The sequence below is a fragment of the Labrus bergylta genome, chromosome 12, assembly GCF_963930695.1.
Source record: "Labrus bergylta chromosome 12, fLabBer1.1, whole genome shotgun sequence".
NCBI classification, from domain to species: Eukaryota; Metazoa; Chordata; class Actinopteri; order Labriformes; family Labridae; genus Labrus; species Labrus bergylta.
In genome coordinates this window covers 22,277,133-22,295,584 of record NC_089206.1, presented here as the reverse complement: position 1 = coordinate 22,295,584, position 18,452 = coordinate 22,277,133, and the positions used below count along the sequence as shown (strand labels likewise).

Here is an 18,452-nt window from a genome sequence, read left to right as displayed (position 1 = left end):
ATGCAGTTGTGCTCTCATAGATAGATATATTAGCTGGTTTTCTAATAAGACTGGAGTATTTGTTTCATCACACAGTACAACACATCCTTTAGCATTAGGTCAATCACTGATCAAACAGGAGGCCATGGTCTAACGTGTGTCTTGGTCTGATTTCTAATTCAAGGTGAAAAGAGGCGGGGGCGCGCGTCGACGCAAATTTCCTACTCCTGTATCTGCTGTGGCCGCGTACACGTGGACGCGCTCCATCGCTGTCATCAGGACAACATCAGCATCTTCCGGGGGTGGGGGTGGGGGGGGGCGCGCGCATAGAAACGGGAGGTGGAGGAAGGAGAAAGAGAGAGAGAGAGGGGGAGAGGGAGAGGAGACACACAGGATAAAGGCTACCACAAAAAAAACCGTGATGATAATGGAGGCGAGGCGGTGGAGGATGTCGGATTTACGAGAGAGGACTGTTGAAATTTGACAAGAGAGGGTTCGTGTTCAGACATCATCCTCGGGTTTTTTTTTTCCTCTTTTTTTTCTTCGTTCATTTTGGTCCCCCACATGCTGCGTGGACTCTGAAGAAGAGCAGAGGGGGGAGAAGGGGAGAAGGGGAGCACCCCACGGATGCCTCGGAAGGTAAAAACGGGGTCCACCGCTGGCGCTACAGGCAACAAGAAGCATCTCATCTCACGGATGCTAATAAAGGACATCCTGAAGGAAGGCTGTGGACTGAGGGATGAGGATGAAAAACAGCTTTAACCCACCTCCACTGTGAAATAAAGAAACCCCTATTTTGATGGATTTTTTTTTTTTTTTTTACATCATTCATGGTGTAGCCCCCAAGGAAACGAGCCTTAGACAGCAATGTTGAATCACTGGTCTTGGTAAATAATTCATTAGTGGTATAGGTTGGCTATGATTTTTTTTTTTGTATTTGCTTCAATGTAGCATTTTCTCTCATTCATTTTTACAATGTGTCGTCTTGTATTATCACACACATATTTGCAGGTTACATTTTTTTTACCGTGTGGTTATGTAGGGCCTTTTATTAGCCTTTAATAAGAAACAGCCAAAGCTGGAAAAAAAAGGAGCTTTGATACAGAAAAACGAAACACATCTGTTCAGTGAGGGGTTTTAATAGATTTTCTTTTCTTGTTAAGATCTAAAAAAAAAAAAAAAAAAAAGGAAAAGTACGGGGGTGGAAAGAGAGAAACACGGATTTAACTAAACAACAACAAAAAAAAAACACCAAACATGTTGCCTTCCCAAGAAGCCTCCAAGATCTACCATGACAATTACATGCGCAACTCCCGGGCCATCGGGGTGCTGTGGGCCATCTTCACCATCTGCTTCGCCATCGTCAACGTGGTGGTGTTCATCCAGCCCTACTGGATCGGCGACAGCGTCAACACGCCGCAGGCCGGCTACTTCGGCCTCTTCCACTACTGCGTGGGCACGGGGCCGTCGCCCAGCCGGGAGCTCACCTGCGTGGGCAGCTTCTCCGACTTCAGCTCCATCCCGTCCGGAGCCTTCAAGGCGGCCTCGGTGTTCGTGCTGCTGTCCATGGTGCTGACCCTCAGCTGCATCGCCTGCATGGCGCTCTTCTTCTTCTGCAACACCTCCACCGTTTACAAGACCTGCGCCTGGATGCAGCTGCTGTGCGGTAGGCACTCTTTGAATTACTGAGCTTTTTTTTTGTTTTTTTTAATCAGCCTCAAAAAATGCAAACACTCACAAGCAAAACACAAGAAACAACTCAACTGACCAGCAGGTTGTGTTTTCACGTTAAGCCACCTTGCAGTATGCACATTTTTAATGATCAGCCCTCCAGTTTAGTCACCTCTACATCCACTGCTGCAGTTGTGACACCTTTCAGATTAAGGTTTTTACCTCCAAATCTGTCCCTAAATTGGATTAAATTTGATATATGGTAGAAAAATGAATCAAAAATAATTGTTTAAATGTTTGACAAAAAAAAACGCTGTGCTGTATGCATGAAGCACAACAATAGAAACCCCCACATAAAGGCTTTTAGTGGGCTATCACGCCTCGTCATGGACTCCTGAGGTCAGTGCATTGAATATCCCTGCATGGCTCACGTTCCTATAGAAACATCACAGGAGTACCACGTGACCCCCTATACCCCGGGTAGAAATAAGGTGACATGGTGTTTGTGCAGCGTTTTTTTTTATTTTTTTTTTTATCATTGTCTGTTTTCTTCACTGAAATCAAATAGTCAAAAACACCATGGCCATGTCACGCTGCAGTTAATGTGGAGGAGTCTTGCACAGATTGTCCATGCCTGCCAACAAAACAGGGTCGGAGACAGTATAGGAACACATTCTGCTGATTTATTCACGCCACAGAAAACCAATAAGAGGGACGGAGCTCCCCCCATTATAGTTGATATTCTGAGGATACACCAGAGCATCTGTAAGGAACGCAGCAGCAGCAGCAGGATCACAGCGTTATGCTGATGAAATGCAAATATCCTTCATTCATCCATTTCAGCTCCTCGTATAGACTACGATGCAGAGTGCTGTGGTGTGAATTCACTCTCCTGTGACTGGGGGCTTACATCAGGCTATTTTGAGGGATGATTCCAGGTCGATTGGATTACTGTTTCCAGGATGCTGTTGTTTGTCTCTTGCTGCTGTAGGTAGTCACAGTTTGTAAGTGTGTGTGTGTGTGTGTGTGTGTGTGTGTGTGTGTGTGTGTGTGTGTGTGTGTGTGTGTGTGTGTGTGTGTGTGTGTGCGGTGGTGGGGAGGAGGGGTAAATGGTGGCTCCCCCAACACATCCAAGACATAACTGGAATCATGCTTACGCCAGGGACAGCTGAGATAAAAGCGTCTTTAACTTTAACAAATGTTTTCTGTGTTAGTGCCCGGGCTGGAACTCTTTTAGAGATGTCGTTGCATAAGAACAAAATGATTTTAGGAACTCGTTTAATGCACAAAGTAGGAGGTTAAAGGTGATGCTTTGTATCGAAAAGAAGCAGATTTATAAAGATGGATAACAAAAATAATTTTTTCCAAAATCTGAAACTGCCCGGAAAGCATACAACTAACATGTTTTTTTTTAAAATTATGATTAGGATTCAGATCATTTATTTAAATTTAAAGAGAATTTACAAAAAGTTGTCAAAAAGCAAAGTAAGCCCAGAGCAACTTCCCAGAGCCCCCGGTCACATCATTCAAACTTCATTTTGTCCAAACAACAGTCCAAAAAACATTTAGAAACGGATGTTATCAGTCTACGGGTTTGCTTCCATCTCTTTCAATATCTGCAGATTTTAATTTTGCTACTAGATGTTAAAATCATTGTGTAAGAAAAAAGAGAGGGAAAAATGTCTGTTCTATGTTAATCTATGGTAATCAGATGACATAAGGCCAAGTGAATAAAACGACCATGTCAGCAAGACTTCAACCTTTTCAAAACACTTCTCTCAGAAGATGCAGCTAAATCATGATCTCTCTCTCTCTTACTCACATTACCAGCGTGCCGCCTGTGTACATCCCACTTCTTCATAAGCTGATCAATGTGATAAATAGGCCAGGCAAGAATAGCGTGGGAGGTCGGTTTTCTGTACAGAAACAGTCAGGATCCTGAGAGAGAGAGAGAGAGAGAGAGAAATCAGCACTTTATTTCCCTTCTATATTGTTCTTTCCTTCATCCTCATCTGCCCACTCCGTCCTCTGTTCTGCCGACTGTGTTGGAAAAACGGTCGGCGCTCTACAATCAGCACGAATCGGACAGAATAGCCGAGGTACAGATTTTTTTTTAGAAATCTTCATGACTAAACAGGAACTCAACCTGGGTCTCTGCACGAGCCATTAATCAAGTGGTAAAAAAAAAAAAGTGGAGGAAGAAGTTTCTCATCTTTCACTTCAGTTAAAGTTAGAGTACTGCAATTTAAAAGAAACTCCATTACAGGACAAAGATCTTACTTTAGTGAAGTATTACTCCTGAAATGAACTGAAGTGTAAAGGTTCTCAGATATAACATTTCATAAAGCATGAAGCAGCTGCATGAGTGCATGTGACAGTGCTTCTCTTAAATACAGCTCTGTAGTCTGGACCATTGGTTCCAGGTCTCCTCCAGAGAGTCACAAGATAAATCTTAGGGCTCCACCAAAACTTCATAGATATTTGAAATGAAATGTGACAACAAGACCGCAGCATGTGGACACAAGCTTAAAAGGCTGTTTACAGGAAGTGGGTGGAGCCTCGGAAGCCCTCAGACTGCCGTTTCAGTGGCACAAAGTGACCCCCCCCCCCCACTCTGTACCGTTTCAGATCCTCGTCCCAGCGGTCGTGGGTTGGATCTCTCCTCCCCGTTCTCTCCTCCTAACCTTACCAACCTCTCAAATCATCGAGTTGGGAGTGAGAAGGTGCTGTGAAGTTTTGGACAGTCTTTCTTGCAATCTCAGACCTCAAACACAGATGATAATCAACTTCAAATCACCAGTAAGGCAAGATGGTTTCGGCGGGGGAGCACAACGCTGTGTGTGTGTGTGTGTGTGTGTGTGTGTGTGTGTGTGTGTGTGTGTGTGTGTGTGTGTGTGTGTGTGTGTGTGTGTGTGTGTGTGTGTGTGTGGAGCTCCTGCTGTGAATGCTGTGTGAATTCACAGAATGGGACACACCAATATTTGGTGTTGCAGAATCAAAATGAACATACAAAAAATGTGATGATGGCTGAGCTTAGTTATGGCACTTTTGAGAAAAAAGCAGTCTGAAAGGGGCTTTAGTTTTAGGAACATGCTAAAGCAGAAGTACCTTGAGCATGCATTCTTTCTAACGGGCATTAGGGGGCGACTTCACTAGTTGCAGAAATCAAGTGTATCAGAGAATGAGTCCACTTCTCCATTGTTTTAAACAAATGAGTTCATGGTCTCAAATGTTAGCTTCAAGTCTTGTACAATACATGTCAGTGCTATCGTCCCGTTTTGAGTTAGAACGAGGATAAATCCTTCTATGCTTTAAGGAGTGACCACCTGTTGTTGGGTTAATCATTTCCATGGCAACATATCAACAAGGATGGAGGCGTAACAAAAGACGTTTACCCTCTTGTTGAAATCTGGTCACTGGCTCCAACGGGCATGATGGTGTTGACTAAAATGTGTTGTTGAACAGTAGCCCTCAAACGACTGGGTGAAGTCTTAATGTCTGAGTCAAGCTCTCATATCCAGTCTCAGGTTTTATTATTCTATAAGTTGTGTTTTGGTTTTGCACAGTTAATGCAAAAAGTCGTCCTCTAATTTCCACCCTTCATATCCGTGTTCCCTCTCATTTCAGAGCATTTGTCAGAGTTTGTGAAACTTCACAAGGTTTCGCTGTCCTTCCCGCGGATGTGTGTGTGTGTGTGTGTGTGTGTGTGTGTGTGTGTGTGTGTGTGTGCAGCGTGGCGGAGGGGTTAGTTGTCTAATAGGCTTGGCGGACAGCCTAATGCTCTCCACCACCTTGGAGATGATCATTTAATCATCCACTCTGCCCTGCTGGGCGTAGCTCTCTTGGCACCGCACAGTGACAGTTAGTGTACCACAGCAGATACAGTAAGCGCCAATTTGAACCACTGGGGGCTTAGAGTCAGGCCAAATGTGTCAGCTAGGGAGCAGTGACATCACAGGCCAGTTATTGTTGAGAAACAGTCAGTGTGAGTTAGGAGGGTAAACTGACAGATATGTGTTACATTATTTAAAAAAAAGGACCTATTTGTTTTTTTGTACCAGGCTGTAAACATGTTTTTTTTATGATGTAAAAACAGCTTTTTTGCCAGTCATGTGTATGTGACTTCCTGTGTCCCTGGAGCCAGCCTCTAGTGGACACTTGAGGAGCTGCAGGATTTTGCACTTCGGCTTCATTTTTCAAGACCTGAGGTTGCCGCTCGGCTCAAATCCGACCTCTGCCCTTTTGCTCCCCGCTCTCCCCTCCATACCTGTCTCTCTTCAGCTATCTATTAAAGGCTTTATATGCAATTTTTTGATCCAGCAGATGTCGCCCTTGAGCACCAGCATGAAACCAAAACAACTCGCGGTGTATTGTTGTGTTAGCATGCTAATGCTAGCGATCTTTATTATGCTCGTATCTTCACACTGCATGAAAATTTACCTGAAATGAGCGTGATCTAGAAACACAGTTAAGCAGTGAGTACAGTATGTTGTTATTCTTTTCTCTAGTCTCTCAATTAAACAACTTTTATACACGAGGGGAGGAGTCAGCTGGCCGTCCTGGTGATGTAAACAAACTGAAGATAGGACTCGGAAAACTCTGAAAGCATCACAGACAGTGGGAATCGGGTGTTACACCCATTGTAGACAGTCATGACTCACAGAGTTATTTTCAGAGGATATATTTGATTTATATTACATTTAAGTGTGAAAAATCACATATAAAGCCTTTGAAGTCAAATATGGCCACAAAAAAATTAAAAAGAGGGAGTCTAGAGCGTCATGGTTCACGTGTTAGGCCACCAACAAACCTCTCAAACCGCTGAGTTGGGAGTGAGAAGACGCTGTGATGTTTTGGATAGTGTTTCATGTAACCTCAGACCTCATTCACAGATGATAATCAACTTGACACAACCAGTAATCCATGATGGTTGATGTTTGGCTCATTGAAGATAGACTAAGCTGAACAAACGTTGCGATGCTGGCCCAACATTTAACCACACACAGCATTGTTTAAAAGTGGTCAAAGGAATGTTAACACATAATGTGGAAGGCTGGAAACACTAATGAGGTCAGTGGGGTAAGAAAGAAACCAAACATGACTGGAAGTGGGATAAGTCTGGGCAACAGCTGCATGCTAATGCGGAGCTTTCTCCCCGTAATTCCCCAGTTACATCACACCTCGTGACTAATGGGGTCATTTTACAGTTAGAAAAATTAGACTAAGCAGTATTTCTCTCCTGTGAAAAGAAGAAGAGGAAGGCGAGTTTTCCCAAAAAGCACCCAAGGTCTGCGAGGAGCACGCTGCTCGCACCTTTCGCTCGGATTTAGATTAATTCAGCGAAAAAAGCGCTCCGGGGAAAACCAATAGTGTTTTAGTTTTAAGTCACCCTTTTTTTCAACCAAAATTAAATTACTGCTATGAGCTCCGAGGACATTCAGCCGAGGTTTGAGTTTTTCCAACCTGAGATGACTGCCGTTTCACGTCTTGCTATCTTTCGCCACTTCATCTCATTTCCCTCCACCCCTGCAGCAAAATGTAGGTACCATAGTCGTTTTTTCAGTAATGCCATTTGCAGCTTGATGACTTCTCTTTCCCTCCGCTCCCACATCAGCTCATGTCTCTCCATCCCTCCTCCAAGTCTTTCGCTGTCTGCTGCAATATTAAACAGAACTAAGCAGGACAGGGGCCGTGGCTCAGGGGAGGAGCCGTCCTGGGAGAGACGACCTGTCAGCGACGGCTCCGTCTCACTGCATGTGTGTGTGTGTGTGTGTGTGTGTGTGTGAGTGGTAAATGGACTGAACTTGTACAGCTTCTTTCCACTCCTCTAACCGCTCGTAGCACTTTACTCTGACTGTCAACACTCACCCTGTAACTCACGTTCATACACAGGATACGGAGGTCTAAACACAACGGGCCCTTTCTGTACAATTTGACCTTGTGCATATTTGCACTCATTCACACACCTGTAGCAATGCTTTGAGTACAAATTAGGGGTTCAGTATCGAGCAAACAGACCCATGAACCCCTATTCCTATTGGTGCCTGAACCGCTCCCTGGACCATCATCAAACAGAGCGCAGCAGAAACCAGTTCAGTGATGTGGAATTTTAGCTAATCTATTTTTAATGAATGGGATATCCTGCAATACTTTGAGTACATCCATAAAATAAAGTGTTGACAATGAAGATGCTTTGCAGAGTACGATTATGATTATTGATAAAGTCAGAATTGTGGTGTCCTCTCTCCCCCTTGTTACCAACTGATATCAACTGTTTGGAGAGCAAACATGCCCTGTGATTGGCTGGCAAACAGTCCAGGGTGTAATCCCGCCTGGGATTGGCTCCAGCCTCCCCTGGGACCCCAAACAGGAAAGTATAGAAAATGGACAGATGGATGGATTTTTATTTTTTTTTGTACTTAACCTTTATTTAACCAGGTTGGTCCCATTGAGATTAAGAACCTCTTTTTTAAGGGAGACCTGGACGAGACGGTCAGCTGCAAAAACACAAAGTTACAGACGGAAACACAAAAAGAGACAAAGTATGATTTACCAAACACTAAATTTATCATCAAAATAAAGAACCATGATGAGTCAAATCTGGGAGTCAGTAGTTCAAGCTGTCGAGCTAAAAACATCAACATCCTGTAGAATCTGCTTCCAGGTCTTTCAGTTTAGATTTAAAAACATTTAAGGACACCAGCTCCTTGAGTTTCAAGTCGTTCTGCAACAGATTCGAGGCTGAGGGTTGAGAACACCCAAAAATCCCTTTTCCCAATTTCTGCCCGAGCGTTTGGGACAGAGAGACTAAAGAGTTCCTGAGAACACAGTCTCCAGCATGATAAAAAACACATGATGGAAACAAGCCAACACCCCCCCTGCGGTAATCCTCCAGTGTCCCCGTGTTAACCTGAGCAGTGTAGTAATGGTGAGTAACACTCAGGGCTGGGACGATCCTGGTGTGGGTGTTCCCTAAAAATAATGCATCCTCTGGTTCTGCTGCAGCAGCCAAGGGCTGAACAGTGTATCAAAGAGGAAATAAGGGAGAGACTCAGGACAGCATGCAAACAATGTTATATGTGGAGCACATTTTCATTAATATTCACATCCATATGTTCCACTATTAGCTAACTCAGCCAGACTAGATGACCTCAGAGCAGCTCGGTTTTTCAATTTTTATGAAATAAGCGACTCGCTAAAGGCAGCCCCGTGTTTCACCTCAATCATTTTTGCACTAGTTACAGGGGCATGTCTAGAGGAGGGGACCAGGGGAATGGCATGGACACCCCAGGTGCCACCCTAAAATCTTTAACTGTTATTGGCTTTTTTGCCTTGCCAGCTCACAGTGTTCAGTCTGCAGATGTTTGGTTTCAATCTTTTAAATACTTTAAATTGTGACTTTGGACACACATATTGTTTTGAGTCCTTGAAGACTTACGCTAAGAAGATGTAGATGTTCCCATTCTCTTCTGTTACTTAACGTTGATGTGATTTGTGCGGACAGAAGGGTTAAAAAATGCTCTTCAGGTAACCCTCAGTCCAAAAAATCTGGACACGCCCCTGTCTGGTTAGGAGGCTTTTAGGTGGGTTCATGATATCGGACATCGGCCTCCATAGGTTTGTTTTAATATTTGCAAAGCGATTCAGCCTTTAAGCCAAGTCAAAGTTTATTTATATATCACATTTAAACCAACCTCAGTCGACCACATTGCTGTAAAAGGTTAAAAAACTATTTCTAACCAATAACCAAAACTGCATTTTTGTTGCTTTATTTTGCTCTTCCACTCATTTGCAAACGTACACACATATCTAGAGTTTTGCCTCAGCGGCTGATTTTATGTGAATCGGGTCTTACCGCAACATGGAAGCGACTCAGGCATCCAAAGAGAGTGTGCGTGTGTGTGTGTGCGTGTGTGTGTGTGTGAGAGAAGAGAAACAGAATGAAAGAGCGAAACACATCAAGTGAATGAATCTGTGCGCTCGTCCTCCAGGCTCCTCCTCCTCTGTGTGTATGTGGTTGTGAGTGTGTGCGAGTGTGTGCGCGGCCTCACATGCGTCTGTTCACGTGAGCGTGTGTAACAGCGGTTAAATGTGCGTATGATGGTGTGAGGGTTGAATAATTAATGAGTGTTTTCTTCCCCTCCTCTGGAGCTCCTCTGGTGTTTTACTTATTGATAATTTCATTGCTGCACTAGTAAACGTGTAAAGAAAATGCAAGTGTGTGTGTGTGTGTGTGTGTGTGTGTGTGTGTGTGTGTGTGTGTCATGCATGTGTAGATTCATATCTGTGGTGACACCCATGATGCACATATGTAGATGAATGCACCCACCTTCATGTGTTTCCAGCAGAGATAAATAGATGCTGCAGTGGTCTAGTTAAATATAGAAGTACACAGAGAGAGAGAGAGAGAGAGAGAGAGAGAGAGAGCGGGGGGAGAAAGAAAGAGTTTCCCCGGGGGATATCCCTGCCCCTCTCTCCCCCCTCACTAAGATTTCTGGCCGGCGTTTCCCGACCAAACGTACATGTTTTAATTATCAGGCGCTTAATAAATAATTCCAAAGTCACCGGGCTGTTTCTAAAAATATCCTGACAGCTGAATAATGGATTCCTTTGACCCTTCTCAGCATTGTCACTCTGCTTGTTCTGTGTGTGTGTGTGTGTGTGTGTGTGTGTGTGATGCTGCGTGTGTAAAGCAGTAGAAAGAGGGAGGAAGCCCCTACAGCTTGTTGATAAGATGTATATGTAAGAGGAAAAACATGGAAATTCCACCGCTTTACATCCTGCCAGCTTCTCATCGATGAATAATCTCACAGAACAGATTTGTTACCATGAGGATGTTTATTCTCTTTCTGTGAATCAGGCGTTATATTTGGCTTTGTTAAAGCTATGAGTTATCATCTAAATCAGTTGTTTTTCACTTGCGCATGCCCTGCATAGAGTTGTTCATTCAGCTGGTCGTTTATTCTCTCGTCCAGTTAGACGAGGTCTCATTCAAATGCATTTTTCTGTTCATTGATTTCTTTCCAACTGAAGCTTTCTGGTCAACCATTTACATGAGATGTGGTCTATTATTACTTATACTAGTATTGAAGTAGTAACCAAACATGATTAAGGCTCGACTGATATCGCTCGTTTAAGACAAAGAAACTCAAATGAAATATTATTTCACTGGTGAATAAATCTAGAAATATCGGCGCATATCTGCGATAAAATTAGCCAACCCCAACCCGCCTCGACTCAGGTTCACACGAGGAAGTAATGAATTAGAACACACTAGAATTAAGCACCTTTAAGCGGAAAGGGCAGACAAAATAGTCCTTTGCTCGAGCTGTAATCACCGGTGTTCTGCATTGTTTTGTTAGCATGCTAATGTTAGCGCTCTTTAGTTAGCTTGTAGCTTCACATTGAATATAAATTGACGCAGCATGACCGTGACTATAAAAAGGTTAATGTGACATCCAAATAATCAGGGAGTATGTTCTTCTTCTCTCTAGTTCTTGACTAAAACAGCTTTTATACACAAGGGGAGGAACCGGCCATCCCGTCCATGTAAACATGGCTCTGACAACAACACAGCCAGCGGGACTCGAGCTTCTTACTCATTGTAGACAGTCATAACTCAGAGACACATTTACTTCATTACTGCTGTTTTTATGTGTAAAATGTGGGAGAGAGACATTCTTCCTTTTAGGTTTAGTGAAGTGTAGTTTCTATATCAAAGCTGCTCTATAGAGATTCTCTCCCTTTAATTTCAAATAAGACGGCTCAGAGTTTCACAAAACTGCTTCTGTTGGCTCAAAGAGAAATGATGCGTGATGACACATTATTTGGTTATGTGCAAGCCTCTGTTCACCTGCCAATCCTCGCTCCAGATTCAGGAATCGTGCCAGTAACTTACTCGGCAGCCAGCAAGGGACACAGTGATGAGTAAGGAAAAGACTGAAGATGAGAAAAAAGTTTCGATTAGAGAACAAGTGAAGCATATTTTACGTTCTTTGCAACGTCAATCATTCGGAAAAACGTGACCATTTATGATGTTAGGAGAAAGTATGGTTCTCGTTTTAACCATAACCAGATATAATTGATAAATACATAAACCTAAGAGTATAGCGTTGCGAGAGGATGAATTTAAAGACAGGATAAAAGAGGGAAAAGCTGCATGCCAAGTGTGCCAGTGAACCCCGGCTACAGCATCATCTTGGAAAATGCCCCCTCAGCAGTATACACACTCTTCAAATGCCCACACACACACACACACCCACAACCGGCGTGATCTGAAGTCCAATAAAAGCGCTGTACATCAGCGAGAAACGCTGTCCATTAGATAGATGGAGGGCGGCAGGCCAAGGTCTAGACACAGTAGCAGAGGGGGAGGGCAGAGCTCAGGCAGCTTTATTAAATTATAGACTTGACAGAGTGATCTCTTAATGCACTCGTGTTCACACCTTTTCACCCTCTGCTGGACTTTAAAATGCATGAGCCCGCTTACAGGAGAAGGTCAGCGCTTCTTCGGGACGGTACAAACTTCATTACAGATGCTAGAGAGGAGAAGACACTATACAATAGTTATTAATTAATATGATGGTGTATCCCAAAAAAACACTGGAAGAGCAAGGATTTTTATGCCTTGGAGACGGGAAAGTTGATAGTGTTGAGAGAGAGAGGGAGAGAGAATGTGGGGGAATGACGTGCAGAAAAGGAGCCACAGGTCGGCTTTGAACCCGGCCTGCATTAAGGGCTATAGCCTCTGTACATGGGTCGCGTAAACTAACCCCTAGACCAGCGCCACCTTGTCTCAGTGGTAGAGTGGATCGTGCCTCAATCACAAGTTTGGTGATTTATCCTTTGCATCCTCCAGTCTACATGTCCAAGTGTTGAACCCCAGTGCTCCCAAAAGGCAGAGCTATCGGTGTGTTAATGTGTTTGGTTAGACTTTGCAAAAGGAAGCAGTATCATATCTACAACGATAAAGTGGTTATCGATCTATCTGAGAATCAGAGTCAGAAATCAACCAATCAATCGTTATTTGTAAAGCGATAATTCATAACAAGTTTAATCTCGAGACGCTTTACAAAAGAGCAGATGGGATAATATGCAGGAAGGATTTCTCCGTTCCTGTTGTCCATACTTTCTTGCTGCTGAGGTGGAGGTCGGAGCAGACCGTGCATGAATGAGGACGCCGGTGGTTTAGGGGGCAACACAATCCAATGGTGGTGCGGCTGGCCGTCGGGCGGTGGTTGAGGGACGACATCCATAGGAACAGGCCATCCTCAACCTTATTAATCCAGAGGGGGGAGTTAGGTAATCTATCTTAATTGTTTGCTTTTTTGAGACAGTGTTGTGTTTAAATGGTTTTATACACACGTCTCGTTGTGTCGGCTGCACGCTCCCATCAAGTCATTAAGAACCTCAGTCACAGCACATGACTCTGTGCTGGATGGCATCATGACAGCTGCTCAGGAGGAACACTGGAGCAATGAGCTGCTCCCATAAAAAACACTTCTCACACACACACACACATTCACACTCACACTATATATAGCACAGTGGTGGTATTTTTGGAGCTGTTATGTAATCTTTTTTGGATGTTTGTCTAGAATGAAAAAGAGGATCTGTGTGGACGTGTTGTTAAAAAAAAAAAAAGAAAAGAAAAACTGACAAAATTGTTATGTAATACGTCTAAAAACATCCTCTGAGTGCTATAAATAAATTGGTTCTCATTAATTTGAACTAGTTGGAACACAAACGTGTCCTGGCAGCGTGCGACTTGAGTGTTTTCATGAGTTTGGTCTTGCTAGTTTCAAACGGCTGATTAGCTGTGAACGCTTCAGTAAAAAGAAAAGACAGAAAGTGATGAACTGGGATGAGAAAGACGGCATAACGGAGCAGCAGCCTTTTTCTGCTTCTTGTTTTTTTTCCTCTTTCATTCTTCAGCTCGCTCGCTCCCTCCCTCCATCCTTCTGCTCGCCTCCTTTGAAGTTCCTCCCCTCAATGTGCAGAACGCAGTGTGTCTCGAAAGCGTGCAGGGGAGGAAGGAAGAGGAAACACCCCCCGACAACTTCAAAGAGCTTTCCTTGGGTTGTGGGAAGGTGGGGGCTATTTTTAGCCTTCTGGGTGTCCACTGAAAACGCTCGGGTTGAGGGATGGAGGAGAAAGAAGAGGGCACAGGGAGATCACGTCCGACGGCCATTACTGTCACACTGCAGTACACAAAGAAACACTTTCTTAAACAACGAGCTACACGTCCCTTTAGAGAGTCCTGCTCATATTGTGTTGAGACATTAAAGGCTTTATGTGTGATTTTTCACACTTAAATGTAATAGAAATCAAGTATATCCTCTGAAAATAACTCTGTGAGTCATGACTGTCTACAATGGGTGTAACACCCGAGTCCCACTGTCTGTGATGATTTCAGAGTTTTTAGAGTCCTATCTTCAGTTTGTTTACATCGCCAGGACGGCCGGCTGACTCCTCCCCTCACGTATAAAAGTTGTTTCATTGAGGGACTAGAGAAAAGAAGAATAACATACTGTACTCACTGATTAACTGTGTTTCTAGATCAGGCTCATTTCAGGTAAATTTACATGCAGTGTGTAGATACGAGCATAATAAAGATCGCTAGCATTAACATGCTAACACAACAATGCAGCGTGAGTTGTTTTGGTTTCATGCTGGTGCTCAAGGGCGACATCTGCTGGATCAAAAAATCACATATAAAGCCTTTAAAGGTATACATATAAAATCTTATGACAATGTTTACATTCAAATATCTGAATTAATTAAAAATTTACTAAACCTGTTATATATATTTTTTTGTTGAGTATTAACATTAACAGTTATCAAAGCCGGAGAAATCCGTAATTTTATAGTTGTAATGGGACGTGCCTTGTCGGGCACGCCAGATGTTAAGTCATAGCGTGAGCTGCTACTCAAAGTTGCCGAACTGTTGCTGTTTGTGCTGCTGAGATAAAAACTTCATGAAAATTAAACTTGGAAACTTTAGCTCGTCTGTGAACATATTCACTTCCTCAGGTCGGTTTCACCTGGTCGTCTTCACTGCGGTCAACACGGAATCCATTTTCACCCGGGGACCGGAGAGAGTAGCAGCGAGCCTCCACATCATCTTTTGTTATTGTTTTGATTGAGAGCACCCCTTGTGGCGGACTTTACATACTGTGCGTTTAAGTAGCTGGCAAATGCAATAACTGGTAGCATAACTACGGTGGCCAGCAAGGGCAACCAACCTGCAAAAGCCAAAACTATAAACACTAGGAAAAATGTGTGGCAAAGTGCAAAACAAATGCATCAGAAGTGCGCTGAAAATGACAAAAATTAAAGTGCTTCAAAAAGCAGAAACAGATGCACCCATGGGATCTTTGTTCTGAGCACTGCCATGGTGCAACAACAATAAAGGATAGAAAGAAAATATTTAAGGTATAAAAACAAAAAGTAAATTCAGGTTTGAGGTGAGAACATGTAGTTTCTCTTTAAGTAAAGATAGATAATAAATGAATCACAGACTCACCCATGTTCCCAAATGACAGTAAAGGCAGAGATCTTCATTTCAGATCAGAGTTCGCCTTCATTTTCCTCTCCAAATAAATTTAGAATAACCTTTAGCAATGTTCAGAACCAGTTCAAAGTCTCGGTTCATTGCACTTTCTGACCCATTTTGTGGCCCATAAATCCGACCAAACTACCCGCCGTAGGCTGTGGCTCAATTGGTAGAGTCGATCATCTTGCAACCGGAAGGTCGGGGGGTTCGATCCCAAGCTGCTGCAGCAACATGTCTGATGTGTCCTTGGGCAAGACATTAACCATTTAGCATTACCATTTACAAAGGGAGTTGTGATCGACGAGGTACCACATTAAATCTGTGACAACACATGCTTTGGTTTAGATAATGGGATCCTTAATGCTCATAAGCAGATCATAAAGACAATGTCTGAACACACCGCATAGTTTCCCGTTTAAATGAAATAAAAAATGGAGAATATTTGCGACAACAGAAAACGCTTCAAGGCTTTTTGTCTCCATCAGGATTCTCGGTGTTGCCTTGCTTCAACATTTTCAAAATGCACAAACCAAATAACCATCTTCCTGCCGGATGGGGAAGCATCCATCAAAGTCCCCATAAAGCATGTTACCTGACGCTCATTACTCAGTTAATGATTTTATCACCTCTCATCTATGTTAATATCTTGAACAGGTCATAAAAAGAAGCTAATAACACAATGATTTCCCCTGACGGTGTCTTCCATTGCTCTCCTATTCTCTCATTACTTACCGCATGATCGTCATTAAAGTCTCCCTCATTACGCTCTCTCATTACGCCTGCAATCATTTTGTCAGAGGAGGGGGGGGGGGGGGGTCACAATTTTCAAACGGTGAAATAAGACTCCTCATATGTGCACGCCACGGTGTTCGGCTTCGCGCTGAGAGGCGGTGACTAATCGGATATCCTCCCTCGTCTGTTTCCTGTGAGTTCACCACCCACTGCTTTCCTCATGATGGATGGCTGATGGCTGAAACACGGGCTCCTCAGAGGGACTCGCTAATGTGACGGGGTTAAACCAAATGACTAATGGAAGTCACTTTAATTAAATCTGATTGATCAATTCAGACCCTCCAAGCAGGACGTCCTCCCACAGTCATGGGCCTCACATTTAATGCATGGTTGTTGTTGTTCTTTTACAGTTTGCAGGGCTGGTCTGTGAAGTCGTGTTTTCATTTCATAGAAGAAGAAAGAATAAGGAGTCTAATAGTGTCTTAATTACTGACTCTTACCTGAAAACATCTTTCATCACATGTTGTGTTTAGCTTCTCTTCTTCTGTATTTCCATCACATTTTTGAACACTCACCAGTGTTGCATGAACTAAAATAATTAACCCAAGCCTGAAAACATGGAGATTGAACACTCCATGTTTGGCGCTGACTAGACTCTTCTCCTCTGTCGCCCCCTGGTGGTGGAATGAACTTCCAAACTCCATTCGATCTGCAGAGTCCCTCTGCACCTTTAAGAAAAAGCTAAAGACCAAGCTCTTTATGAATACCTACTAACTTAATGATGATGGTCTCCATATTATTGATGATGATGATGGTAATGACGATGGTTTTTGTTTGATAAAGATGACTTATAAGGTGGTTTCTATACTGATTAGAGCTCTCAAGAACTGCCGTCAATGTTGTGCTTTGCCTCTGGTCACTTCCTGTCAGCACCTGTGTGTCCAATCGGACTCAAAGCTGATCGTTTGCTCTTACTGACATTGTTCCCTTTTTTTCTAGATCCTTGCTTGTGTTGTACTTACTCTCTGATGTACGTCGCTTTGGATAAAAGTGTCTGCTAAGTGAATTGTAGAATTGTATGTATATAGGGACGTCTCACTGATTCAAATGTTTAAACCTAGAGCTTTATTTAAAGGGGACATATTATGAAAAATCCACTTCTACAGTGTTTTTGAACATTTGGGTAACCTGAGTGTCTACTGACACCAAAATGTGAAATAAACCCATCCAGTCCTTTGTTTGTGGTCTGCATAAGTAATACAACACGGAGAACAATGTTGCATTTCAATTGTGCTCTCCTTGTGATGTCACAGTGAGATTCTGGTAAAAAAAAATCCCCTCCCCTCCCCTCCCCTGGTATCTCTACCCATGGACTCCACCCCCAGCCTAGAACAAAACTTTTACGCAGGTCCGCCATTTTTATTTTCGCTACAGAGGAGTGATGTCTACCGGGAAAACTCAGGGGAGGTCATTGTATTTAAAGAGACACACACACCAAAACGGAGCATTCTGAGAGAGCTGGTTTATACAGGGTCACAAACCTCCTCTGGTGCTTGATTCATGTTATATTTTGACCAAAGCACAGCACAAATGTTTCATTTAGACCACAGGGGGACTGTTTAAAAAGGTGGAGAAGGGGGATAATATGTCCTCTCTAAGATAATTCCCCACAAATACTCATCACTCTAACAATAAACCGAGGAAAACAAAAATGGTCAAAAGATGGGAAGGTGCTGCATGGCTGCAAATCTCAACATATTTGCTAAACGGGCTACCAGGTAAAACATTCATAAATCAATACAGTGAGCTGCGACCATGCGTTTGCAGGCTGGCTAGCGTTTTATGTCAGACAAAATAATGCTTCTGATTCTCCGCTCTAGTATTCAGGGCGAGTTTATAAAACGCTGTCTCAATGTTTCTGCAGGCTCGGCTTCAATCAATCAATCAAACAGAGTCTTAACCACGCAGAGGCCGAAGATCATGATTCTGAGATCAAATGTCCTTTCAGTTGGACTCTAGTGGATGCATTAACTAAAGGATATTTACTTAAAAAAAAATCTTTCTTATGGAGTGAAAGGCTCTGGGGAAATGGATCCATCAGAACTGTGTCTGAACTTGTTGTTGACCTTCAAGGCTTTGATGCTAACAGAAAAATGTAGCCTCGAACGTTTAACAACAGATCAGCAGAAGATATTAACCGCCAAATGCTAAAAGGATGTTTGGAAGCATTAAAAAAAAAACTCACATATTGAGTTCCTGGTGATAGTCTTTTGCACATTTATTGCACTGAAGCGTAATAATCCACAACTCGGGCAAATGTGTCTGACTTTTCATGTGTATCACACACGCTGTTGCCTGTGGAAAAGACACGTCTGGTCTGAAATGAAGATTGGGCATGATGTCTGCCATGTATGTTCCACTTCTCCCACTGGAGCCCTCACTGCTTTACTCGCAGCCCCCTCAGGCAGGGACAGACCGCTGTTTAAACAGAGCAGGAATACGGCCCCATCAGCTC

General features: G+C 43.2%; 1 protein-coding gene across 1 annotated transcript in view; it reads left to right on the top strand.

The window, feature by feature from the left end:
• Positions 1–340: 340 nt before the first annotated feature.
• The window catches only part of LOC109981535 (LHFPL tetraspan subfamily member 4 protein), a 28,753-nt gene continuing 10,641 nt past the window's right edge, over positions 341–18,452 (top strand). The window contains exon 1 of the mRNA XM_020630363.2: positions 341–1,645. Coding sequence (XP_020486019.1) covers positions 1,237–1,645 — 409 coding nt within the window. The 5' untranslated portion in view covers positions 341–1,236. The remainder of the gene's footprint in view (positions 1,646–18,452) is intronic.